Source organism: Stenella coeruleoalba (genome assembly GCF_951394435.1).
Source record: "Stenella coeruleoalba genome assembly, chromosome: 10".
In the NCBI taxonomy this organism is placed as follows: Eukaryota; Metazoa; Chordata; class Mammalia; order Artiodactyla; family Delphinidae; genus Stenella; species Stenella coeruleoalba.
In genome coordinates, this window is record NC_137156.1 from 50104221 (window position 1) to 50131956 (window position 27736).

A 27736-nucleotide genomic window follows, 5' to 3' on the forward strand; every position below is an offset into this window, starting at 1 on the left:
TTGGGAGACTCACCAAAAAATTTCCTCTCTGAATTTGGTGTGGGAGCCAAGTTAGCTGGGCAGAACTCTGTTCGTTGTCAGGAAAGGGTGCCCTTGTTCTAAGCTGGAGGTTACCCGATCTTCCTCCAACCCTGCCTGGGCTTTGCTCACCTAATGCAGACCTAGAGAGGCCGTTGATCATGCTCTCCTGTATCCCGTGGTCTCCCCAGAGATGGTTGTGGGTTCTAAATATATACACACTGACCACCACTGTCCCCTTGCACAGCACAGTGGGTGTTACTAGGTTCTGCTGGAATCTCTTCCATGTTTATCTCAGACAGGCTGTCCCCTCACCTGTCTGTCAGTGCTGTCTGGTTGCCTTTAGGTCCATCTGATATATTTATACCACAACTAACAGAAATCACTTCTGCTCTTTGGTAGGTGGCTGTAGTTCCTAGTACATCCTTTTCTGAACTCTAATATGGACTTTTTCATAGTTTCATGTCGGCGATCATGTCCATGTGCGCATGTTGTCTGAAAGTCTCTGAAACCTTGTGTGTGCGTGTGTGTGTGTGTATCAGACACAACATCAAATGGAAACTCCAACTCATACGGTAACTTCTTAAATTACTGTTGCATACTTATATTTCTCCTGGCTTTGAGATACGGTTTTATGACTATTTTTGGCATGCAAAATAAATTTTAATCAGAGTTAAAACACGTTTTATTAATTAGATAGTATTACAATTGTATGATGTATCTCATTTCTCTAAGTTGGAACTCACCTTTTATTTCATGTTAGAAAGACAGATACTGTGTAGATTTCAAAATATACAAATCAGCCTAGAAAATGAAGGCCTTGCCTAGAGGGAAGTAGGTTAAATAAGGGAAATCTTGACTAACTTGGACTTACGGACACCACTGGTTATGACAGAGAGTGATGCCTGTGCAGGATTAGGTCTTACTTGACTTCTGCTATGATCCAGGTTAAGCAAGAAGATGACCATTTAAGTTTCGTGTTGCCAAAGTATCCATCCAGCCACCAATTCTTTCTCCACAATTTTATGGAATGCTTATGAGGAACCAACAGTAAAACAAACAAACAAACAAAACACAACAACAAACGTAAATTCCATCCTCATAGAATTTACTCTCTACTTACATGCATAAAGCAGGGTAATAGGGTAAAGAATGAAGTGAAGGTGCTATGTTATGTAAGATGATTAAGAAAAACCTCTTTAATAAAGTGGCATATGTGCAGAGAGCTTTAGAAGTGAGGGATTAAGTCAAGTGACTGTCCAAAGAAAGCCTGTTTTAGGCAGAGGGAAGCAAAGTGCAGAGGCTCCAGGACGAGAGTCAGCTGGCCTATTGGTGGAAGGGCAGGAGGCTGGTGAGCGGGGCAGCAGGAGAGCCGGCAGAGATGAGGTGAGGACGGCCTCGAGTCTTTCTGTGCCTGCCAGGCCCCATTCTTTCTTTGTTCTTGTAGATCTTGGAGATGTTTCTATCTTCCAGAACTTCCTTTTAGAACAGAAATGCCCCCAAGGAGAGCTAGATCTCAAGCTCATTATCATTGTCATGTTCATTTTTCTGTTAACTTCTTGAAGATCCGTGGAGAACCAGCAAAGGTCTGATTTAAGGAAAACAAAGTGCCTAGGTGGTGAATTAAGGAAGGTTAATATTATCAGAGAAAAGAGCATTATAATGTAGGTGAGAGGGTAACAAACAAGTTTATTTGGTATTGGAGACGATTGTGTTTTGCCTACCCAAATTAATTCCCCTTAAATCCCTCTTTCTTTTCTGGAGGGCTCTAATTTTGATCTATAGTACATGCTCCATTCTTAAGCCATGTGCAGCCATTTGCTCTGAGAAAATGACCTTTCTCCCATGCTCAGGAGGGTAGTATGTCTTGTGTAGTTTGAGCCAATCATTGTAATTCCATTTTCCTCATTAGTGAATGACTTAGGAAACAGTATGTGACCAATTCTGTCCAATAAAACATGAGGAGAAGACTGCTTGAGGCAGGAGCTTCTAGTAAAATTTATTTAAAAGGTACAGGAGGAAAAGGTAGCTAATTCCAGATATTGGTGGGTGAAGATATCTGTAGCCATCTTGTGACCATGAGGACAGCTATCAACATGCTGAGGGTGGCTTGCAGTGCTATGTGATTGACCCTGGCACTATCCACTGATGGGCATTTTCTTTGCCTCTTGCTACAGCAAGGAGTTCCAGAATCCACACCAAAAGGGGATAAACCCCAAGAATATATATTATATATATTTGTGATAACAAACATATGAAACAACCTATATATCTATCAATAGAGAATCATAAATGTTATAATTAAAATGTATGTCCCCATTATATGTTGTTTTCAAAGAAATTGCTCACCATGTATTGTTGGAAGAAACAAGTACAAGAAGATATAAATACAGTATTTTCTCCAGATGTCACATATGTGGACAGAGAGTCAGAGAGACAGAGATGGACAGAGAGATAGACACAGAGGGAGACAGCTATATATTCATTATTCATAGAGAAAAGAAAATCCAGAAGCAAATAGACCAAATACTAATAGCAATTACCTCTGGGTTGTAGAATCAGATGAGATCAGATATGTGGATTTGTTTTTATACGATTTTGCATTTCAACATTTTACAGTGAAAAGGTAGAGCTTTTATAGTCAGATGAAAAATTACTAATTTTACAAAAATCGAAGGATGAACCATGTGCCTCATAGGCCTTCTCTAATATAACTTTTAACCTGTCAGAGTCTTTCCCATGAACTGAGAACCTCTGCGCCCCTCTGTCCAGCTTTGCCTCAATCTGGCTGCTACATCAGGCTCTTGCCTCAGTTTGAATACATTGCGGCAGGCAGGGGTCTAAGCACCAGTGTCTCCAAAACTGATGAGAATTCCTTGCAATCCACCTGTCTGCTACCTTCCTCTGTCTCATGTGGCCAGTGGGGCAGGCCTGCAGCAAGTATGACACTGGTAACTCCAGGGTAGTCCCCTTGGGCGACACCCTGCCCTTGGTTTCCGCAGCTGCCTGGGTGTACGATGGTGGCCTCTGGGCTTCATCCAGCCCTCCTCTTTGGTGAGGGCACTACACACTGATGACCTACACAAAGCAGGGATGACAGTGACTGGTCCTACTACATAAACCTTCTTCCACCCCATGGGCCAGGGCAGTGTGAGACTAACGCATGCATGCAGATGGCATCGGCAAGATTGCCGCATAGTCAAAATTAGGATGCAAGTCAGCTCGAGTCATTACGGAGGCTTGGGGCTTCTAAGCTAATTTATGGTGACCTGCAGAGGCTAAAATGAGGCAGAATCTGGATTGTTCCCCTATTATGAGACTCTGGGAATGACTCCTACCTCATTGGTAAGACAGGATATTTAGAGCTGAAATCTTTAATATTTCAGAAGACATATCAAGGAAAAGTCTTAGTGGTCCCCCCTATTTCCTGGCATCAGCATCACCTATAATCTGTCAGCCTGTATGTGTTGGGGTGCTCCTCATATTATTTTTCTGTCCTGTGACAGGGAAAGGAAACGGAGGGTGGAGGAATAGGTATATTACATGTGCACACGTGGGTGGTGTGACTGTCAGTGTGGGGATGCCCCAAGCTGTCACCGTTTAGGTTCCCCCCCAACTCAGAGACTGAGGCAAGGGCTTGTGTGCAGAAAGTGTGTCTGGAGGTGATTTCCTGAAGCAAGAGGAGAGTGGAAGGAGGAGAGTCCACAGTGTTATCAAGGTCACGCTAAAACGTTTACAGGGAAAAAAAAAAGCTGCGGTTGGTCAGTGGGGATCAGCTTCACTGAGCCATCCTGAGAAGGGACAGAAAGGCTTGCAAATTGTCTGCCTGAAGGCTGAGAGGCAGGAACTGTATCTACTAGCACCTGTCCTCTGATGGTAGCTCAGCTCAGCCTTCGTGCAACCACCCTGGCCCTCGGCTTCCCTGGTCCAGCCGTTGGTGCCATTTGCTGCAAGAGGGGCCCTCCATGCAGAGAACCTGTGCTGGCAGAAACTGTTCCCTCGAGCTGAGGTGGCCACGACTATGTGACATGGTGACATGGACCACCAAGTTCCCAGGGTTTCGTCCAGGTGTGTGAACCTGAAAAAAACACACCTTGATTCACAGCCCTTAGAAATAGTATTTTCTGGATCAGAGCTTAAGACTAATTAGGTTTGGCCTATGCAGTCTGTATTTAATTCATTTATTAAGCACCTATTATGTTTTTGGTGCTGGGGTAACAAAAATGAATGGGGTAGTTTTTAGATTCCAGTTTGGTACAGGAGATAAGCTCATTACGATTAAATGTGTTACCTACTCGAAGGAGGTATGCATAGGGCACCTAATGTGGTTTCTGGGGAAGGTTGCTTTTATTCCAAACTGAGGAAGACTCCAGAGGGAGGTAAGAGCCGGGACATACGTGTGTGTCTGTGTGTGTGTGTGTGTGCATAAAATTCTTCCTTTCAGAAGAGTTGTCTGCTTTATGTGAATTAGTTCTTCTTATTGTCAAAATTCAAATCTAGAAGAATGGTAAGATTCATGGAGTGCAAAATGATCACACAATAGACTGGTTTTAGTGAAAGTGTATTTTCATCCCAATTCATATTTATGCTTTGGATACTTTCATATTTTTGGCTTCCCGGTAGTTACTTAAGATGCAGATGTAGAGAATGGACCTGAGGACACAGGGAGGGGGAAGGGTAAGCTGGGACGAAGTGAGAGAGTAGCATGGACATATAAACACTACCAAATGTAAAATAGATAGCTAGTGGGAAGCAGCCACATAGCACAGGGAGATCAGCTCGGTGCTTTGTGACCACCTAGAGGGGTGGGGTAGGGAGGGTGGGGGGGAGATGCAAGAGGGAGGGGATAGGGGGATATATGTATACATACAGCTGATTCACTTTGTTATACAGCAGCAACTAACACAACGTTGTAAAGCAATTATACTCCAATAAAGATGTTAAAAATAAATAAATAAAGAGCATCCATGCAGCTCATTCCTAGGTTAGAATTTGTATTCAGCCAAAGAAAACCTTTGCACCTGCCACTAAAATGCGTCCACTTCTGGGTGGAATGCACCAGCTGCTCCCCAGCCTCCGACGGCACGCCAGGCAGCTCAGGGCTGAGAATGAGGCATCACATCCCAGGCAGATGAAACTGGTGGGGAGATTTCAAGTCAACAGAATGCAATTACCCAAACTGAAATGAGGCCAGGGGCATATCAGGAGGCCCTTCCCATCTGTTGAGGGGAAGGATCACCAGATATTTAACAAGGGCAAGTGGTCAGGATCTTAGTTCTAGGAGTCATTTAAAAGGCAGGCACTTACACAAAGACTAAAGGAAAACTGCACCTGGTATGCAAATCATATTTCTTCATTTGAAAAGAAATATCAGAAAAAAAAAAAAGATGACATTACCCCCCCCAAAAAAAAAATAATTAAAAAAAAATAACACTAAGACCTAGAAGATCAGCCCCTTCTTGCTCTGGGGGGAAAGAAGTGTTTATGGATGGGGAGGTGAAATATTCCTACATCAGCTCCTCTTAACAAGGACAATTGGTTATCCTGGAACTGACAAAGAGAGATTTCCCAAACCAAACTTATTGAATCCAATACATTTATCCCTGGTTGTAATGGACAGGTTCTTCCATTACCAGCTTATGGAACAACACTGTACGATTCTTCTAGGGGTCTTGACACAGCATTGTTTTTTACCAAGAAACAAACCTAATTTTTAGAGTTTGCAGCAAAAAGAATTAAGCTGGGCTTGGACAGCAGCCTCTAACAGCTGCTGTGTGATGGTTGCTCATCGGAAACGTGTAATCCACAGGTCCGTTTCAGCACGTGGATCCCCTGCCTGTCTCCCTGTCCTGAGTAACATGTGTATCTTTCTCCCGGAGAGAACAGAAAAATCTGTCTCAGTCTCCAAGCCAATATGAACCCAAGTATTGCTACAAGCCCCCCCCCCCCACCCCTTGTCAGATAGAGATGAAGAGTGAGGCGTCTTGTACAGATCTGGTTTGATGGAAATCCATCACACTGAGAAATAGACTGGCTTTCCTATTTTCCTCTTAATAATCTGCCCTCTTTATGGACCAAGAACTCAGCATTTCCAACCTAAGGGAGAAATAACAGAAGGCCTCACTGGGCCAGATGTCTCGTTTTCCAACCGCTGCTTTGTGGAGCTGTGCTGTCCCCGGGTTCCTTTCTGCTGCTCCCCAAAGTGAGGTGCGATGAGCCATCTCTGTATCCTCCCTCAAGGGACTGTTCGATGTCATGCTGCTGATCCTGCAACACTCTCACTTCTCTTCCCCCCCTGGAAGTAGAGAGGAAGGAAAAGAGATGAGCTGGTAAGGGATCTTATTCAGCATTGGAAAAAAGAAACTTCCTTTGTTGGTGTGGTTCGCTTATAACTCTGTTTGCAAAGCCAGCGATCTGGGGAACCTGAGAGGTGGCAGGGGCTGGAGGGGCTGAGGCAGTGAGCTGTCATGTTTCACGTGGCTTCCACCGTGGGAGGGAAGGTGCCACGGGCGACCTGACAGGCTGAGTTATTTGCAGCATCCCTCTGTGTCGCCCCCCACCCCACCTCGCACCCACTGTGGGACAGCACACAATGTCATCATTTACCTGTCACAGAGGCAGTTAAGGTAGGAGATCGGGGTCCCAAAGTCCCAGGGTCTTCACACTGGTTTCTCCACCCTGCAATGCCAGACCTTCCCAGAAATTCTCCTAAGATGAGCCCAGTCTGACCCATGGCCCATCCCAGCCATAAATGAGCACTGTTCTTAAATTCCTAACTCTGAAGAGGTGTAGGTATTTGATGGCTTTTGATAAATTCTGACCTGAGCTTTAACCACTTTTCTTTACTAATTGGCCAGAACAGATTTCTTAACTTCATTCATTCTTTTTTTTTTTAAATTTCTTGATAATTTGTAGCAACGTTTATCTCTCACAAAGGAAAACAGAGAATTTATTAGTAAATGTTGACCTAGGGCTCTGCAAAAGTTAAAAACTTGGCATTATTATTTAGAGGTTTAGCTTATACTAATTACCTCTGAGTTTTACTAGCCCTGTATAACAAGCTACCTTCTGCACATTTTATGTGAAAGCCGCTTTTCTGAAAGGATGAAAGTTGTTGGAGCCGGGAATGAATTAATTAGGTGCTAAGTTTTATTTCCGACTAAATAATTCTCCTCCAGGTGGGGAAGCTTTTAGTAGTTAAATTGCTAAAAATGAAGATTCTACACGACAAAAACAAATCTCCAAGCAACAATTACTTGTCTGTGTTCTTAGCATTTATAAGTCTCAGTAAGCAGTCAGTACATTTATGTTCCCCCCATTACCTTTGGTCATAAACTTCCTTAAAGAAAAAACGAATAATTACGTTTCCTGACTGCAGAATGAGCATAAGCATTCAGAATAGTGAAAAACCCTGGGTGGGACAGTTGGTGCATCTCGACTTCCCGGGATTAAACTATTTTCGAGGCATTGGCTAAAAAGTCAGGTAACTGTTTGGCCTTATTTTAGTTCCGCTCAGGGATGTCATCTCTAGAAGGCAAATCATAATCCGTGCGGGGCTGTTACTGAATGCAAGTTCATGCTCGACACACAGTGAGGCCAAACAAACCGAAATGTTTGGAGCAGAGAAAAGTTTATTGCAGGGTCACGCAAGGAGAATGGGAGGAAACCCCAAACTCCCCGAAGGGTGTCAACAAAGCACTTTTAAAGGCCAGGTAAGGGAGGGGCGTGGTTAGTTGTTGCAAACTTCTTGGTGTCAGAATCCTTTGTTCTTGCATTGGTCCAGGTAGGTCAGGTCGTGATGTTCCTGTAAACCTCCAACAAGAAAAATGTTATTTTCAGTTCTGCAACTTTTTATCTCTGTATGAATAGAAAAGAGTTAAACCCTTAAAGGTCAGAGCCTTGAGAATGGGCTATCCTGTATATTTCAGGTTATACACAAAGCAAAGTCAATCAAATACAAAGGTTAAAGTAAAAGAAACAGATCTAATATGGAGTCAGATTTGTTCTTCCCTATGACACGGCAGGCTGCTTTTGGATTTGGTGTCTCCCAGCACACAGCTGTTGGGGGAATGGCTGGGAGTCACACAAAGCCTGTGGCTCAGGTGTGTCAACCTCAGGTGTGATGCTGGTGTGAGTCTCCCATCCACTCTGGAGCCAGCCAGCGTACCCCTGCAGCCAAAAAGATGTAGTCTCAACTTGGTTTAACAAGTGTATCCTGGGACTGTGGGATACTGGAGTCAGAAAGGGACCTTAAATGACCTAATCACAACCTTCATTTTACACTTGGGAAAACTGAGGCTCCAGCTAGGGAGTTGATTTCTCCAGGGTCAGTCACTCACAGTCAGAAGCCCTGCGTACCCTGGGTTTGGTACTCTTAAATGTCATCCCTGGGTTCAGGAAGGTGGCATAGGGTAGAGGGTAAGGAATAGACAAAGAAAAGAGAGTGAGTAAGGAAATTTGCAGGAAGGAATATTTTCCTTTGTAGTTCATGTGGGTTTCATTATTCTTTGTATTGCAATCAGAAAAGACATCAATGCAATGTTTTCACCACTAGAAATGTGCAAATAGAAATGAGAGGACATAAGACAATTGTGTATTTCCTAGATCAGCACTTTTCAAACTCTCCAGTGAGAGACTGGTTTTTGTTTATTTCTAACTGACTAGCTGATATTTCTGTAAATTACTAGAAAAATGAAATGCAAAAAGCAGACTTTCAAACTACAAGTCCACACTTTCATTACTTAGAGACAAGAGACATAAGATTCTTCCTATAAAGTTGATGGACACTCAGCCTCAATCCCTGTGCTCAGTGGACATGGTAGGGTCTGCCCATCAGCACTTGTCTGGGGACCACACTCAGGTGGCGCTGTTCCTGACCTCCTTTTCCCTTGTATTTTGCACATTTGTCTGGTTTCTCTGAATTGGACCTTTATGATATCAGTGAAGTGGATCTGGGCATGTGTTATTCTGGACAGGCACTTTTTGTGCTGAATAACAATTTAAGAAAATACATTAAATATTCCCTTATGCTAAAAAGAAACAAGTTCATAATTATTAAAAAGAAAACCAGAGCTCTTGGAACACTGTATGGATTCATATTGGGAACATAACTGTGGTTTAAGTCTCTTGAAGGGAGGCTTAATTTGGGGACGTGTTTGCTTTACTTGGTTTGAGTGTAAAGACGATTGAAAATATTAGGCGTTGCCAGTTGTCCATAAATTTAAACTCTATCAATTCTTGTGTCCTCTGAAAGGCCTGTGAACTGTGTCAGTGCATCAGTTAGGAGTAGGTTTGGCCAGATTTAGGAACTTAAAAATACAGAACACCCAGATAAATTTGAATCTCAGACAAGCAATGAATAATTTTTATAAGTATGACCCAACTATTCCATAGGACATATCATATGCAATATTTGGAATATAATTATATTAAAAACATACTTACCATTTTTCTGAAATTCGAATTGAATTGGGTATGCTGTATTTTATATGGTAACTCTAGTTAGTAGTATCCTTTCAGCTTAGACTTCTGCAACTCTGGATTTTTCTAGCGAGAGGAATCAGTCTAGCCAATCAAATCTGGACACATCAACCCAACTTGCTTAGCTATTGGCAGAATGAAGCTGGACAGTTGATACAAAGTGATGATCTTCCTTTTAGAAAAATGTTTCCCATGTAACAAAGCAGCTATTCATCTTTCTCTACTTTGAGGCTTTTAGTTTGGGGTTTTCCAAAGCTCTGGTCCCACTAATGGCACAAGTCATGGCAGACGGTGTACTTGTAACAACGGCCTCTAGAATCTGCCAGTTATATCAGGACCAAATTGACTCAATGGACTGGAAATAGTGACATTCTTTGCACGGAAATATACAGGGAGGCATAGTGATAAACCAAAAGAAAAAAACATTCTTGGTTTCTACAACATATTGTAAACAAGCTGGCAGAGCTGCATCAATATTTTTTACAAATAAATTCAATGAGAAATGTAGAAGTACAAAGGCAGAATTAGTTGAAGATAAAAATAAACTCTTAGATACAATGCAGTTTTATTTTAATCCTTCTGAAACTATGTCCTCTGCCTTTGGTTGCCGTTATTTTTTCATTACCCTCACTGAATAAGAGAATAGGTCTTTAGGTCTTTTTTTTTTTTAAGACAATGGCTTTTTAATATTTTAAAATTAATTTATTTTAAAAATATTTATTTATTTATTTGACTGTGCCAGGTCTTAGTTGCAGCATGTGGGATCTTCATTGTGGCATGTGGGATCTTTAGTTGCAGAGTGCAGGATCTAGTTCCCTGACCAGGGATCGAACCCCGGGCCCCTTGCATTGGGAGCACAGAGTCTTAACCACTGGGCCGCCAGGGAAATCCCAGTCTTTAGGTCTTAAATGAGAGTTTTGAACTTTTTTTGATGTCGAATTGATGCTTCCAGACTTTAAAGACTTAAACTTTTCTTAAATTGCAGGTAAGGAGTAAATGGCTACTTAAAATACACATGTAATTCATTTTGATATCGTCACTTCTGGGAGTTTAAAAATTTCCTCTCAACTAATAATAAAAACCTTACTTAGAAATATATATATATTTTTAAACAATGTTTATTTCACTTAATGAAACATGCTGATTTTAAGACAAATTGGAAAATGCCAAAATTTGTCAAAAAGAAAAGTAAAATCACCAATAACCTCACCAGAAAGGGAAAGTTTCACTGTTGTTATTTTGATGCAGTTCTTCTATTGTCTATGTGTTTATATTTCGTAGTTGAAAACCTACTGCATGTACAATGTTCTGTTTTTTCTGAATTTTTATTTTTTCCATTAGCTATTCAAGTTAAGCATTTCCCATATTGTTAAAATGTTTTCTAAGGATCATTTTAATGGTTGAATTATACTTTATACTGTAATTTATTTAATCACCTAGAGTTGGACATTCAGGTTTCTCTAGTTATTTACCATTAAAATGCTAATGATGATCTCTTTTAGATTCTTAGAACTGAAGTTACTGGGTGAAAAGGATGGAGATTTTTAAGGCTATACATTTTGTTCAGTAGACATTTAATAGAAATGTATGAGCGTCCATTTCATTGACCTTCACTGCTGCCATATTTTCTTTCATTTTATTAATACATTCTCCAGAGAAACACAAGTAGTCAGATATGTATTTGCATATATATATATATATATATATATATATATAGAGAGAGAGAGAGAGAGAGAGAGAGAGAGAGAGAGAGAGAGAGAGGAGGGAGAGGGAGGGAGAGAAAGAGAGCAAATTATTTTAACGGATTGGCTCACATAAGTGTGGGAGCTGGCTAATCACAAAACTGTAGGGCAGGCTGGCAAGCTGGAGATGCAGAGAAGAGCTAGTTGAGTCTTTAGTCCAGCTGTAGTCTGGAGACAGACTTCCTTCCTTCTCGAGGGACCTTAGTCTTAACTCTTAAAGCCTTCAACTGATTGGATGAGACCTACCCACATTATGGAGGGTAATCTGCTTTACTTAAAGTCTACTGATTTAAGTGTAAATCATGTCTAAAAAATACCTGGCAACAACATCTAGACTGGTGCTGACCAAACAACTGGGCACCATAACCTTGCCAAGTTGACACATGTAACTGTGTATTAACCATCACATCTGTCATCCAAATAGAGTTTATGCTGTATGACAGACAGTCATGCTCTTTCTTTCCAGTTTGCTATGAAGACATAAGTGACTTATTTAGGATGTTTCTGTATACTGTGAGTTTTATGTTTTAAACACAAAGGTTTTCTCATCCGATTTTGGAGTAAAGCATTTAAGATTTCAATCAAGGACACTGAGGAAAGAGCCTGAGTTTGGACCTTATACAGAAATGAGGCAGAAGTGTTCCTCTACTACGTGATAACTGGGTGAGTGTGGATCAGGTAGTTAAACCTGATCCTTCTCAATTTTGTAAATTGTGAAAAATCATACCCAGTTCCCAGGTACTTGTGCGTTTTCGCTGAGGAAACATTTATAGGCATCTCCTCCAATGTCTAGTATGTAGCTGTCCATCTATATCTGTGTTCATTTACTTCTTTGCCTTCTTTATCTCTTAACTAGTTAACACCACACCCCAGTACTCACTCCAAATAGTCAGTGAAAGAACACTTTCCTTCTGAGTGTTCAGTATGATAGCAGTTCTCCTCCCATGAAAAAAATTTTTTTTTAATTTTATTGAAGTATAGTTGATTTACAATGTATTAATTTCTGCTGTACAACAAAGTGATTCAGTTTTATATATATATATATATATATATATATATATATATATATATATATATATATATATACACACACACATCCTTTTTCATATTCTTTTCCATTATGGTTTATTACAGGATATTGAATATAGTTTCCTGTGCTCTACAGTAGGACCTTGTTGTTTATCCATTCTCTATATAATGGTTTGCATCTGCTAATCCCAAACTCCCAATCCTTCCCTCCCATACGCCCCCTCCCCCTTGGCAACCACAAGTCTGTTCTCTATGTCTGTGAGTCTGTTTCTGTTTTGTAGATATGTTCATTTGTGTCATATTTTAGATTCCACATATAAGTGATATCATATGACACTGGTCTTTCTCTGTCTGACTTACTTCACTTAGTATGATAATCTTTAGGTCCATCCATGTTGCTGCAAATGGCATTATTTCATTCTTTTTTATGGCTGAGTAATATTCCATCATATATATGTACCACATTTTGTTTTTCTGCTATGATGGTTAATATTTATTTATATTTTATATTCTACGAATTTCCAGAACATTTTTGAGTTAGGTTACAGTAAAAACATACACAGAGTTATTTAAAAGTCATGTTTTGGAAAAATATTTAAGGACATGGAAAGGTAATTGTTATATTAAAAAAGTTACACAGAGTTTCCACAATATTTTCACAGCTTTGTAAAAGAGAATATATATCTAACCTGGAAGAACATATACCAAAATTTTAAGAGGAATGATTATCTTTGAATTGTAGTATTTTAAAATTTTCTTTTCGCTTTTCTGCATTTCAAAAATACAATGTATATCATTATTTTTGCAATCAGAAAAACATAATGTTATAAACGTACATGCATACATATAATAGGATAGAGGTGAGAAATAGCATAGAGAAAAGAAAGTCAGTATATTTTGTTCTCCTGAATAAATGAATCTAAAATTTACAAGACTTGTTAATTTCCTGAGGCTTATAAAACAGCTACAAATTGTTCATGCTTAGTGCTTTAATTAATACATGCAAATTTTTTTTAACATCTTTATTGGAGTATAATTGCTTTGCAATGTTGTGTTAGTTGCTGCTGTATAACAAAGCGAATCAGCTATATGTATACATATATCCCCATATCCCCTCCCTCTTGCGTCTCCCTCCCACCTCCCTACCCCACCCCTCTAGGTGGTCACAAAGCACCAAGCTGATCTCCCTGTGCTGTGCGGCTACTTCCCACTAGCTATCTATTTCACATTTGGTAGTGTATGTATGTCCATGCCACTCTCTCACTTTGTCCCAGCTTACCCTTCCCCCTCCCTGTGTCCTCAAGTCCATTCTCTACATCTGCATCTTTACTCCTGTCCTGCCCCTAGGTTCTTCAGAACCACTTTTTTTTTTTTTTTAGATTCCATATATATGTGTTAGCATACTGTATTTGTTTTTCTTTTTCTGACTTACTTCACTCTGTATGACAGACTCTAGGTCCATCCTCCTCACTACAAATAACTCAATTTCGTTTCTTTTCATGGCTGAGTAATATTCCATTGTATATATGTGCCACATCTTTATCCATTCATCTATTCATGGACATTTAGGTTGTTTCCATATCTTGGCTATTGTGAATAGTGCTGCTATGAACATTGGGGTGCATGTATCTTTTTGAATTCGAGTTTTGTGCAGGTATATGCTCAGAAGTGGGATTGCTGGATCATATGGTAGCTCTATTTTTAGTTTTTTGAAGAACCTCCATGCTGTTTTCCATAGTGGCTGCACCAATTTACATTCCCGCCAGCAGTGTAGGAGGGTTCCCTATGAAACTTCAGTTTTTACTTTTTGTGAATATGTTTCGTTTCACCTTCCATGATTTCCTAAAGTAGCATGCATTAAGCACTGATGAGTAAATAAGATGATTTTAGATAATTATTTATTCATTTATTTAACACACATTTATTAAGTGTGTATTAAATTCCAAGGACTGCTCTAGGTGCTGGGGATATAACAGGGAACAAGACAAATATGCTCCTTTCCCTTGTGGAGCTCAGATATTAGCGGGGGTGCTACTCAAGCAAGGAAACCAATGAATACAGAATCAAACGACAAGTAATGTTGGATTAGTCAGGGTAGGCTAGGTGATGCTGTGGTAAGTCACCAAATCTCAATAGCATAATCCAACAAAGGTTTACTTCTCATGCATGGCAAGTCAGTGGCTGGTCCAGGTGACTATTCAAGGCAGCTGTTCTCACCCCTCTGAGATGCTTACTCCATATCAGCACATTCTTGCCTCAGAGAAGAGTGGACTGGAGAATTAAACAGCAGCAGTTAAAGTTTTTGTGGGTGTCGCTCGTAAAAGCTTCATATTTTATTGGGCATAGCAAGTCATGTGGCCATTCCTACTTTCAGTGAAATGGAGAAGTGTGAGTCTTGCTAATCCTAGTGGTAAAGGAGGTCCAGATGTGCCCGCCACAGTATTGAGTGCTACGAAAAATGTATATAGAGAGTTGGTGGACAGTGTGCATTTTTTAAAAAGATAATGGAAGCAAAATAAACATGAGCCTTGTGTATATTATTGCTTAGAATTCTAATAAAGTTCACATGGATTTCAGAAAAAATTGAGTCAACTTAAAGAAAATTATTTTTATTGTTTCAAATTGGTACTCAGATATGAGAAAAAACATTAAGGTCATTTGTGAATGGTTGAAGTTTGAGACATATTGATTTGTTAAATCTACTTGAGGACATGGGTAATAATACCGTATTTATACTGGTACCCTCGATTTTTTAGGCCCAGAATAGAGGCTCAATAAACTGTTGTTGAAGTTAATATTGTTCATTGTTTTAAACTGCTCTTGCTTTTCTACTTAACTGTCTTGAACTATAGTCCATTGTAGTTTTGTCTTGAGGCTTGAAATTTTCTTCCAAGGCCAATTTTTATTGTCTTTATCTACATTAATATTTTTACATTCAATTATCGTTTAAGTTTGGGCCACACATACTTGAATGGTAGTCTCTTTCTTCTTATTTGTCTCAGACATTTTCTTAAACCATTGGTAAGGATTCAGTAGGAGAAAAGAAAGTTGTAACATTAATGTTGGAATTTGCAATCTACCATCTTGTCTTTAAGAAAACAAACAAACAACTTTTATGTTTCATACTCATTTGGCAACTGCTGGGTTGGAAAGAAATTTCACAAATTTGAATAAAGTGGGCAGGAAATGCCACAGTTTTTGCCTTTTACATTTTACTCAAGGTCATGGATGTCTTTCTTAAAGGTAAAATAGGATACTCCTTTTGAAGATAGTATGATTATGGTTTTTCCTTATATCTCTACTGTTCTTTTACTTTTGACTGAGTCTTTGTAATTTACAAAAATAAATCATCCAGGGCTTCCCTGGTGGTGCAGTGGTTGGGAATCCACCTGCCAATGCAGGGGACACGGGTTCGAGCGCTGGTCCAGGAAGATCCCACATGCCACAGAGCAACTAAGCCCCGGCGCCACAACTACTGAGCCTGCGCTCTAGAGCCCGCAAACCACAACTACTGAAGCCTGTGTGCCGCAACTACTGAAGCCCACGTGCCTAGAACCTGTGCTCTGCAACAGGAGAGGCCACCGCAGTGAGAAGCCCACGCACCGCAACGAAGAGTAGCCCCCGCTCGCTGCCACTGGAGAAAGCCCGCACGCAGCAATGAAGACCCAACGCAGCCAAAAAAAAAAAAAATTAAAATCAGTCAGTCATCCAGAGAGGGGACCCAGTTCTTCTCTGGGTCAAGGGCAAACCAGAAGAGTCTCTGTCTCTGCCCAATTGCCCCTTATTTCAATACCATCACTTCCCCATCTCTGGATACGTGTCTGAAACATCCTCTCAATTCTGTTAGCCAAGAACTTGTCTTAAATGAGTGCCTCTCCAGTCTGTGCTGTGAATCACGTGAATCTATAAGAGTCCATGCCCTTTGATGCAGTTTGCTGCTTTGGGATTTGTACAAAATTTGTTTATTTGGCAAATGGCACACAGCTGGCTTCTGATTTAGAGAGTGCCTTAAACTAGTTCCCTCCTACCTTAACTTGATCGTTTAAGTGGAAAATGCTGCAGCTCCAACAGAGCAGACATGATATAAAAACTATTTCTGACATGACTATCTTGCCCCTCGAATCTCCATGGCTACTGGGATCTCAGGGAAAAAAAATAAAAAATGAATGAAACACAGGTTTTACCATCCTCACAAGGGCTAAACTGTCTTTACGTTATTTAAGAAAAGCTTTAAATGTTCAGTGAATGTTCTTAAGCTAATGACAATTAATGCCCAGAAAATACCGATAATCCAATGGAATAGAATAGATTTTGGGAAGCAGCAATTTGTGTAGAAATTGCTCACAGTATTGACACATACTGGGAACTTTGCATATAAGTGGGCTATAGCGTACACTGAGAGGAGTTATTTATTTGGCTTTTTATTTGTAAATAAGGCAGTAGTCCTTTCCCTTTAAGGAGCATCTTGGCAGTTATGAATGAAAGAATACTGATGTCCTTTGTCCAAAGTGGCCACGTTGGCAGAAGCATCTTGGCAGTGATGGAGGAGCATCTTGGCAGTTATGAATGAAAGAATACTGATGTCCTTTGTCCAAAGTGGCTGCGTTGGCAGAAGCCATCTAGGATCCTGATCCTAGGTGTCTTATAATTTGGAGGAACCCCAATCTTTCATTTAGGAAGACAGCATTCTGTAGTTGAAGATGCTTTGGATAGAGTCCTGGCTGTACTGTTAACCATCACTAATTTAGCTTTCCCCACCAAATTCCACCAAGGCTTGTAGATCTTGTCCCAGCCTCATTCTCTACTCTTTACTCCTCTACTCTTTACTTGCTCCCTTCCAGCCCCTGCACTATATCTGGCACATTCCAAAGACACATGCTTGCTGCCAGGCTTTCTGTTCTTACTGGTCCTTCAGCCTGGGATGCTCTTCTCCAGGTGCAGGCTTGTGTTTATTGAGCAGATCCAATAAGTACCAAGGTGTTATCAATGCTTCACGTTTAACTCAGTGAATTCTCATAATAACTGTATGAAGTGGGCAGTGGCATCGGTTGGAGGAGGCACCTTGTTCTGATCTGTGTAGCACTATATCCCCTGCACCCAGAAATGTACTGAAAGTTGGATATGAGTTGGGTTAGAGTTGTTGCTGATATTTAAGATGTCTTATTCTTCAGACATTTACGGAGCAACCATTTGGTGCCAGATGCCATGCCAGTTTTAAAAAAGATGAAGGTAAACAAGAATGATGGGACCTCCTCCTTTCCTGCTTTTCCTGATGCTTTTAGAGCATCGTAGAGAAAACAGGCAATTCATAGGTAGTGACATAGGATGAGCATTATATTAGGGTAAATACGAGGTGCTGTGGGAAAGCCAGAGTGCATAGGAAGCCACTGGGTGTGGGTGGTGCTGAGACCAAAGGGCGGGCTGGAGGATCTGCTGAAGGTGGGTCTGGGAGAGCCCCCCTGGCAGAGGGGATGACCGAAGGCCCTGAGAGCACAGCCCAGACCTGAAAGCAGGGCAGTGTCACTCAGGCATCAGACATGGGGGACAGGGTCTACTGCCTGCCTCTGGAGAAGAAAGTTAGGTTTGTAAGTGACTTGAAAAGTATACCAAAAGTCAGGACTCTATTGTCTGAGTAGTGAGATGCTGCAAAGAATTTTAAAATCAATGTGATTTTTATTTAGTATCTGATTCAGTTGACTCTCTCCAGCTAGGTAAGTTGGAAGTAGTTCCATTTTCTAGATGAGACCTCTGAGTCCCAGAAGAACACATAAACATTGGCAGACTTGATTTAATTTTCTCAGTGACAGGGCTTCTACCTCCTACTCTCCACCCTCTCCCCTTCCTTCCTTCCGATCGTCATTCTTGTCAAAAGTCAAACATAAAACTGTGTGCCCACCATCCTGATCTGTCTCCAAGGAACCTACCTGCACTCACAGGGCTCCCAGGAACCAGACCCCTGCGGGAAGCCCATTGCCCCAGGGGTAGTAGGGCTTGTACATGGGACCGCATTCTCTGGTCTTCTTGCCTAGGAAGCTGGATTTGTACCAGGAACCTTTCATCTGAAAAGGCAACTCTGGGCTGGGGAGAATACAGCCGACTTGACAAAGTCGAGAGGAGTTCAGTGCTGGTCTGCCCACGCTCTGGGCATGCGTGAGCCCTCAGCAAAACACAGCTGGCACGTCTAATTTTAGCCTCGCCTGCCTTGAAAAGGGACCCTTTAAGGAAATATATTTCCTCTGAAACAATCTGTATTATACTGTAGCAGCTGATAGACACGTCAGAATACTACTTATTATTGGTGGAGAAACACCCTGCCAAGTGATTATGATTTTTGTTCTTTGTGTTTGTGTATGATGATGTCAGGAAAGTGATTAAAGCCTCCATGAATCATAAAGAGATAGACAGTGAGAGAAACAGTGATTTTATATATCAAGACGATCATAAACCGAAGGGGACACCTCTTTAGATTTTTACAAAATGGATGTAATGATCAGATTGATTATTTCTGCTGTGATAAGTTGCTGATTGTGATCTGATGATGCCTGGCTTGTTACGAGCAGTCCTGGAGTAGACTACAACATTTCTTCAGTACTTACCATCCTCCACGTTCTCCGAGAAGTAAAAGGTTAGTTTCTAAAGCAGGTCTTGGATTCCTTCGGCTTTAGTGCGTTCACAGGTTTTGAAAGCATCCGGGACACACTTTTTCCATTTTCACCAGCAAGCTTAGCCCGTCTGCCTTGATTTTTTCCTTTCTCTCCCTTCCTCCCTTCGTCCTCCTGTCCCTCCCGGGGTCTGCTGTGTTTTGTTTCGCAGTGTGGCTTACCTTGAAACTTGGCAAGCAAAGCAAAGAAGGCAGCTCTTGTGCGGGGTTGATGGAGGGAAGGATAAGGAATCATCCGCCGCCCACATTTGAGTTCCCCGGGATCAGCGGCAGCGGCAGCAGCTTTGCTGCAAAAACCGCTTTGCTATTCGAGATAGCCAGTAGAGGGAATCGGAACTTTGCTTGCAGCAGGGGTTGAAGCAGCCTTTTTTTTTTTTCTTGGAGGAAAGACTGCAGCCTTCTGGACTGCGTACGCTGCTCCCTGGAGGGGCTCTCCGGGTCCCACCCACTGGCTGGAAGGAGGGGACGTGAATGAAAGGACAGGACAAGCACCGAACACCATGTCACTCTGGGAGGGACACAGCAGCAACTGAGCTGTGAGAGGTTTTTTTTTTTTTTTTTAGTTTTTCTTTTCCCCTTTCTTTTTCTTTCTTCCCTCCCCCCTTTTCTTTTTTCTTTTTCTTTCTTTTTTTTTTTTTTTCGTTTTCTTTAAGGTGGGGAAAGAGACACACAGGAGACAGGAAGCTGATCTGCAAGATTTCCGAGTTGTGCTAAAAGGACTTTGATTTTTTTTTTTTTTTTCCTTTACAAACGTTGGCAATTGACATCACTACGGACAGCCGGGTAGAGAACAAACTGCCTCATCCCAAGTGGACCCCAGGCGAGAGCTGGGGAGGCTGTGTGGGGGTTTTCCTACAAATCCCCCACCTCCCTCTTTTTTTGGTGTGTTTCTTTTTAAAATTCTTGCTGTGTTGGAACTAGTGAGTGGTGGAAGACTCTCCGAAGCCTCATCAGTCATCGGGACTGTCAGGAATAGTGGTTCCAGAGGAAGCTCGGCCTGGGGCACATACCCTGTCATCCAGTTCCCTGCCTCGGAGATAGAGATTCCAGCTACATGGGCAAACGCCTGGATCAGCCACAAATGTACCCCCAGTACACTTACTACTATCCTCATTATCTCCAAACCAAGGTATGGCTCGCTCCACAGTCTGGCAGCAGTGGGGTGTCCTTCTGAACTTGGGATGGGAAACAGACAGGCATGGGAATTATTATTTACCACCTCCCTCCCCTTACCCCATCACCTCTTCCTGCTTCTTTGAAATTAGTAACATAGCAATGGAGTTAATGAAGCAGAGAAGGATATAAGAAGAAAGCAAGCCTGGAACTGGTGCTTTCTCTTTAAGAAGAGATAATAGTTTTACTTGAGTTCCTTTGTTGTTATTTGGCTGCCTAGGTGTTCCTGATATCCGTCAAGTCCTTGGCCGATGGGCAGGGTTGTTAAAAAGGAGATCATAACAGTGATGATCAGGCACAAGAATACAATTTCAGGGGCTTTTCTGGTGAGCTGTTCTTTGTTTGTGGCTCTAAAAGGTTTTTTCCCACTGGATAGGACACGCCGGGGTGGGGGCGACTCAAACTTTTAACCGCTGAGTGTAGCATGAAAGACGGGTGTGGGAAGGTACACGGTAACTAATTCAAGTCTCTTAGAGTTTGCTTGGGTACATTTTTGTGTTTTCTATGGCCTTATTTTATACTGAGGATGATCAGGATGCTAGAGAGTGAATTTAGGAGCTTTACAATAGATGTTCTTTACTTTTAGAAGCTAGATGTTGGCTGCCATCAGGAGGCCTGGGTCTTGAAAAACGATGAAATATACTGATGATAATTGGACATGAATTGGTTAAATACTTTAGGCTTTATGTGTGTGCTCAAATGATCATGAGGGGGCCAGTGGCAAGACCACGTCACTGAACAGTGGGTCATGCCAATCATGAACTTTATCCTGCAGTTCAGACATGGAAGACTCTCAGGTGTGAAATCTCTGCTCCAATTTGTCAATTACATCGGACTTAATTTCAGGGGAAAATGTTGGTTGTTCCCCCTTGAATGCATGGATTGTATTCCTTTATGGATGATATTATTTTATATTGCATTAGCCAGACTCTACCGTGTTCTTGGTAAATACGCCAGGAGTGAACAAGGCATGCCTGAGTGATCTGTGCTGTCACCAGGACTGGGTGCTGTGATTTGGGTTTGGTAATTCATGCCGTAGTTAGCTCTCATTTATTCTCTCTCACCAAACAATGCTGATTTGTAAACCAGATCAGGCAGCAGACTTTCAGTATTATATTAAAGATTGTTCTTTTTTTCCTTTCCTTTCTCAGTCGCTTTACAATTTGCCCTGCCCCTCCAAGGTCGACTCACACTGCTTTTTGCCTTTGTGAGCATTTAGTTTGGGCTGCTGCTGAAATAAATAGACCAGCCCGCCTGCTCCAGTGGCTAGAGTTTTAACTCTTTGGGGGATTGGGAAGAGAACGGCTGCCTGCCTTCCTCAAAGAAATGGCAAAGCAAGGACAAGTTAAAAGGAGAAATTTATAGTCATTTCTCATCCCCCAAAGAAACAGAAACAACAAACAAAGGTTGCATGAAAAATATTGCACATTCCATCCCCTTTAGTCATTTGGCTAAATTTTTCCAAATGTTTCAAAATTCATGCTTTCTTTTTGGTTCTCGTTTTCTCCGATGAAGTCTATTCAGAAAAGAAACTTTAGATCAAAATGAATGAATAATTGCTTTTTGGTTTGAGATTTCTTTTAACCTATTGCTAGCAGGAAATAATGTCGGGCACGTTATATTAAAGACACAGGACCAGCTACACTGGTGGGAAGTTTGTGTGTGTGTGTGTGTGTGTGTGTGTGTGTGTTGTTTGGGGTAAAGAGGAAACATGGGGTGTTGAGGGAAAAGAGAGCTAGAAAAATAGAGAGGGAATTTAAAAATAAATCTGTTTTGGGGTCCTATGTAGTTTAGTGTTGTGTAGACAGGCAGCATCTGGATCTTGTTACTTTCAAGCTAGTCAAAGCCATCAACTTCTGGAACATTTTTAAAGAAGTTAGATCCATTAGGCGACCTCAGCTGATATTTGGGTAATCAGATCAGGGTGGTAGGGAGTATAAGATCAGCTACTTTGGCTATCATGGTAGTTCATATTGATTATTACGTTGTAAAATTTCGACAGTGCTGTGAAGTTGTCAAATATCATTACAGTGGCTCTGAAATGACAGACATTAATGACATTCCTGGAAGCTGAAGATATGAAAATGTGCCCTGTTTGGGAACTTAGGCACTCAGGGAATGGGAGGAAGGGTCAATGTGCAATATTTTAAAATATGGGAACTTTCTGACAGCATTCACACTGTATAATAAAGTCTCATCACACCCCAGCATAGCATGAAAACAACCGGGTTGTTTCAGTAGCACTTTCTGCTCCTTTTACACTTATATCTCAAAATATAACGTAGAGTAATTTTGAAGGAAATGCATGCTGCTTAGATTTATTTGCTAAGCCTAGGTGGAATTCCATAAAATCCACTGTCCTTCCAGCCTTGGCTTGTAGTTTTAATCCAATTTTAAAATCATTGCTTTTTAAAATGATGCTAATATGTAAAGAATATTTATGGTTGATAAAAATAGAATTCTGTGGTTGACAACAAAAATCATATTCTGGTGATACCGTGCCTTAAACTGTTCTCTAAATTCAGGTGTTTTTAACTCACCCACGAAAGCTATTTGCTGACATTAGTTTGGGTTGGAAAATCTTCATGGGATGTTTATTATTGTATTCATTCAGAAAATGCCAAAATACTGAGCCTTCTCTTTCTACCTAAATATGTGTGTTAAATGCAGCTGCTATTTTCTTATGATAAAACAAAATGAAAACGGATTTTGAAATAAATGCAACTGTCTTCCATTTCCTCAAATGCAATTTAAGTTTTAGAAAAACTTGTGACACTTCCCTGCTTTCTCTGCTCCCCTTATTACCCATCACATTAGAACCAATCTCTTCACTTTGTTGCTTCAAAAGAAAAAAAAATAGAAATAAGATATTTATGCTTTTGTTTCTTTGAAAAAATTTCCAGATGCTTAAAATGTTATATTAGAAAAATGTATGGGTAAGTCAAATAAAAGGAAAACCCATGGCTGACTTGTAGCTGTTGTACCTTGTAGTAATGTGGGTATAACATGCTTACTCCCCCAGACCTCACATTCAAAGTTGTCACTTGTCAATCTTCCTTTTGACCGATTTTGTTTTCCTAGCCAAAGAAGCAATTTCTAAAAAGAACATTACTTTTATTTAGAAGTAATGAAGAAATTTTGGTGACATGTCATAATATTTCAATAAGAGACATAACTGGATTTTAAAAAAAGAGTTTCATCAAAACGAATTTGCTGTTGGAAAAGCCACCCATAATAATCAGCAAGTTTTAGAGAAAGGAGATCAAAAAATAGTTTCTTAGCTTAATGATAATATATGTAATGATGTTTGCTTAAGTTGTAACATAATATTTCTCAAGAATTTTGTTACAGCCCATTCCAAATAACCAACCTGTTGCTATTGCATTATGAGACCCAGGGTGAATTTCAATCTGAATTCGAGGTACTTTGGGGGTGTTTTTTTTGAAAAACAAATGAGTTGAACTGGGAAAGCTAAAGAGTAAAACGTGGTCACAGCCTGGTGAGTTGATATTTTGCAGTTGAGAAATAGATATTTCTCTTATATGTGATATTTAGAAAACTTTAGTCATCTTCATGAAACTTAAAACTCACCCAAGCGCACACAGCAAGTTTGTCTTTTCTTCCTTTCCACGCCCTTGCCAGATCACTCTATTTCTCCCAGTTCAGTGCAGTTTCTAATCACTCTGCTTTTTCATCAGTCTGCTGCCTGCCCTTCTTTGGCCATCTGCTTCCTCAGAAGACCTTGAAGAAAGGGGTTCAGACCATGGAACCCTGTCCAGGTCTCCCTGGCTGGTGGTACTCAAATTCTGTTCAGAGCCTGGTGTGAAGTTGGGGTCAGGTGGAGGAGTAATTCATCACCAGCACACTGATTTCAGGCTGAATTTCCAGCCATCTGCAGCTGGACAGCCGCCCGGCTCTAAATGTCTAGCTGGACCCCAGTTGTGCCATGAAAAGAGCAGACACTTGAAAACACAAGGCCAGGGCGCCCTGCAAAGGAAGAGGGAGCCTCCCCGGGGGGCCAAGGATATTCTTAAAGATGTGAATGTACAGGTCCTACAAAAGCAAAACAAAACAACCCTTCACACATTCCTCGCACATGAAAATGTAGAAAATCTTGCAGAGGGAGGGAATGAGTTTAGAATTTCCTTAGTACTTCCTGCCTCAGATTTGCATTGATAGTCAGAGTTGGTAACTTGCCAGTTACCAACCAGTTTTGTATGTTTCAGCCTTGAAAACTCCCAGGTACTGTTTTCCTTTGAAGGACTGAAACATATAAAACCAGTTTTCTAAAAATCTTACAGCAAGAGAATTTTTAGGAATAACTCCACATATTTCTTTCACTGCAGGGGGGTTATATGATAGCATGAAATGATGATCGATCTTATCTCCTGTTAGAATGTGTACTATTTTAATTGGTTTTAAATGAGAGAAACAGAGAAACAAGAGGCTACCTTGCCTTTTCAATTTGGTTTTTTTTCTTTACTCCTACAAATCTTTGTTTGCATTGGGATTTTCTTTCTCTAATGTCGTCATTGTTTTCACAACACTAAGTTTGGTGCCTACTAAAAGGAGTAGAAATGTAAAAAGTTCATGCTTTTTTTTTTTTTCCCCCAGAATAATTCCAAACTTAAGGGAAACACTGTGTATATTTCTTTGAACAGTATCTTTCCAACACATTTTCCTTTCACTTTCTCTCAATTTGGAAAAAGAAAAACAGAATTATAACTCAAACCTATTTCCATGAAGTACTAAAATGTATTTGAGGGCTGGAGGTAGGGGCCACGTGAAGGAAGAGGCCAAAGAGAAGGAAGGATGCACATCATTCCAGGTCTTTCTGGCTCCAGGAATTATGGAAAGCTTCGTTTTTGCACTAATATGATTTACACAATCCTTTTTGACATTATCAGTCTTTTTGGCAGAGAGAAGTCTCAGTCACAATGATGCCCATGCCAAATTCTAAGAAAACCAGGGTTTTCCTTTAAAAGAAAATCTTTGGAGTGTTGGACTTCTTATTCAGAGTAAATGGTTGATGTTTATCCAAAATTGACTTCAAGTACTACATTAAAATTGTGTTTTGTAACAGCCTCATAAGCCACAGCTGTATGTGATTAAATAGTGTAATATCAAAAGCATGTGAGAAGAGACATTTTTATGCTATAGCTGTTCGCAGCAAGAGTACAGATGGGGCTGAGGGGAGCCCAAGAGCAGAAATGTGTGTGGTGATACGTGTGTTGTTGAGGATATGTTATGATACGTTGTGTTGAGGGTACGTGTTGCTATTTTTGGCAGTAGTGGGAAAAATGCTGAACTATCTTGGATGTGATTAAAAATATGCTATTTGAAAATGGAAACCAACATAAAATACCAATTTTTATTTTAAATATGGAATGCCATTTCATTGCAAAACTCATAGTTACTGAATGGATCTGAAAGAAATACAGATGGAAAGATGAAAGTTATTCCCATGAAGCACACATTCAAAAAGTAAAAGTGAAGTTTTTCCTTTCTGTTTTGAAATTATAAATGGTTTTCTTCTCTGTTTCTTTGCTACTTTAATCTATGGAACTATTGTAAGAAAACCTTCAGGCCATTTATCCCTAAACAAAAGAGTGATACATGGTAAGGATCAGTGACTTAGAGCAAAATAGGTGGCAGTGTGATTCTTTTTTAAGATGTTTGAGAATATGATATTCAGTTTGGTATGAATATGAAAATTTTGTTGCTAGTGTTAAAAATTACATAGTCACACAAGGAGACAACTTTTGTTTCTTTTTCTTTAGCAGGGATGTTATAGTAAAGAGGCTTTAACTACAGTGTTTTTGAAAGACTGTTCGTGAAAACTATAATCTCTTATCTTCTAGAGATTATCATTCTATAGGGTTACTAATACTAATAAAAGATTTTTTACTAAGTGATCATTTTCAGGGCCTTGGAAAAGCCTATAGAATTGGCTCTTTATTTTCAGATTTCAAACATTCGAAAGCAATTTTCAAAAGGCAAGGAGAGGTGTGGACCGAGGTAAGTTGGATTCTGTTTGTTTTGGTTTTGAATTTTTCTTTTTCAAGTTGATATTGGCAGAGAATTTGTTCACATAACTTTATTTTTCCATGTAGCTTTATTGGTCAGGAGCTATATACCATGTAGAATCAGATATCTGAATGAAGTTTTGCTGCTCAGAACATCAACCTCTAATATACATCCCATTTCTAGTGGATGGAGAGTAAATTATAAGACATTCATTCTGCTTTTCTTTGGGAGAATTCTCTGATTTGTGTGTCAGTGAGTTAGTTTCTAGGACAGGTTCCCTAAGATCCCTTCCAGGCTTAGCATTTGTGACTCTTGCTTTGAGATGGATGAGGCTGCTTTGATATATTAGGGATATTTGGGAGATGACCTTGGATTTGTGCCACTGATGAGTTTTTGTTCGGGTCTTCAGCGCTTTCTACAGAGCAGATCAAGCACTGCTTTGACGACTCTGGAGGCTTGACACATGAAACTGTCTGCATCCTTCACCACATCTAAATCCAGGGCACCCAGAGAAACACCCCCATTACCCAGGATTGGGTGGAGAGCAGCTCCCACGGGTGAGGCCAAGTGACAGGCACTCTTTAATCATCATTGCTGGCTTTGTCGTGGTTCAAGTTTTCTTCCTTGAGTGGGTAAAATTAGGCCTTATGCGAAGACTTGCTCTCTCCAGGTGGCGTAAGAGCTGAATAGCGATGCATGTGTTTGGCTAAACCAGTTGATCTCATTGAGATCCTAACAGCCCGAGCTTCCCTGGTGGCACAGTGGTTGAGAGTCCGCCTGCCGATGCAGGGGACACGGTTCGTGCCCCGGTCCGCGAAGATCCCACATGCCGCGGAGCGGCTGGGCCCGTGAGCCATGGACGCTGAGCCTGCAAGTCTGGAGCCTGTGCTCCGCAGCGGGAGAGGCCACAACAGTGAGAGGCCCGTGTACCGCAAAAAAAAAATGAATTAAATAAAATAAATTAAAAAAAAAAGATCCCGACAGCCCTAGTTTCATGAATGAATCTAAGAGTTCGTGTACATGTGGAAATAACAATTGATAGATGAAATGCTATTTTGACTGGAGTTTGCAAAACCTTCAAATCCCTGAATTTCTGAATAGTAACCTTTAAAGAGCAGGGAAAAAATACTCTAGTAACCAGAGTGCATGGTATTGTAGGAGAAAAATAATATCTTCTCCAGGACACATAAACAAAAACATTCTCTTTTCCTCTCTTTCTCACTAGGTACTCTTCTTGGTCCTCCTCAAAGCCCCTGTTACCTGAATTAATGAAAGTAAATGGAACCCTGAATTTTGTTTTTATGAATGACTAACAAATACCAGAAATAAACTAGACTACATACACAGTCAAGGCAACCCTGATAATATCCTTTCCTGTTGTGTGGAAAGTAAGGCATGATAGAAGTAAAATAAATCTCATGATATTCTAAATATTGGTAGTAAGTGTTTTGGGGAGCTGATTTTTAACTTTTTCTAGAATTAGTTTTCTTATCATTATACCTTAGGGTTAAGAAATTGTCATGTATTGCCCAGATGCAGGTGACCTTCTGTTTATCTCATTCTTAACTGGTGGTTTTCAAGCTGAATATGGATCATGTATAGAATT

At 40.5% G+C, this 27736-nt stretch overlaps 1 protein-coding gene across 9 annotated transcripts in view; it reads left to right on the top strand.

Annotated features, from left to right (window-relative positions):
• The window catches only part of RBMS3 (RNA binding motif single stranded interacting protein 3), a 1083479-nt gene that overhangs the window by 354917 nt on the left and 700826 nt on the right, over window positions 1-27736 (top strand). For 6 of the 9 annotated variants that reach the window (XM_079935194.1, XM_079935198.1, XM_079935195.1 and 3 more), the window contains exon 1: window positions 18244-20059. The exons of the other annotated variants lie outside the window; for them this stretch is intronic. In XM_079935194.1, coding sequence (XP_079791320.1) covers window positions 19985-20059 — 75 coding nt within the window. In that variant the 5' untranslated portion in view covers window positions 18244-19984. Of the gene's footprint in view, window positions 1-18243; window positions 20060-27736 lie in introns of those variants that run through there. 9 annotated transcript variants of the gene reach the window in all.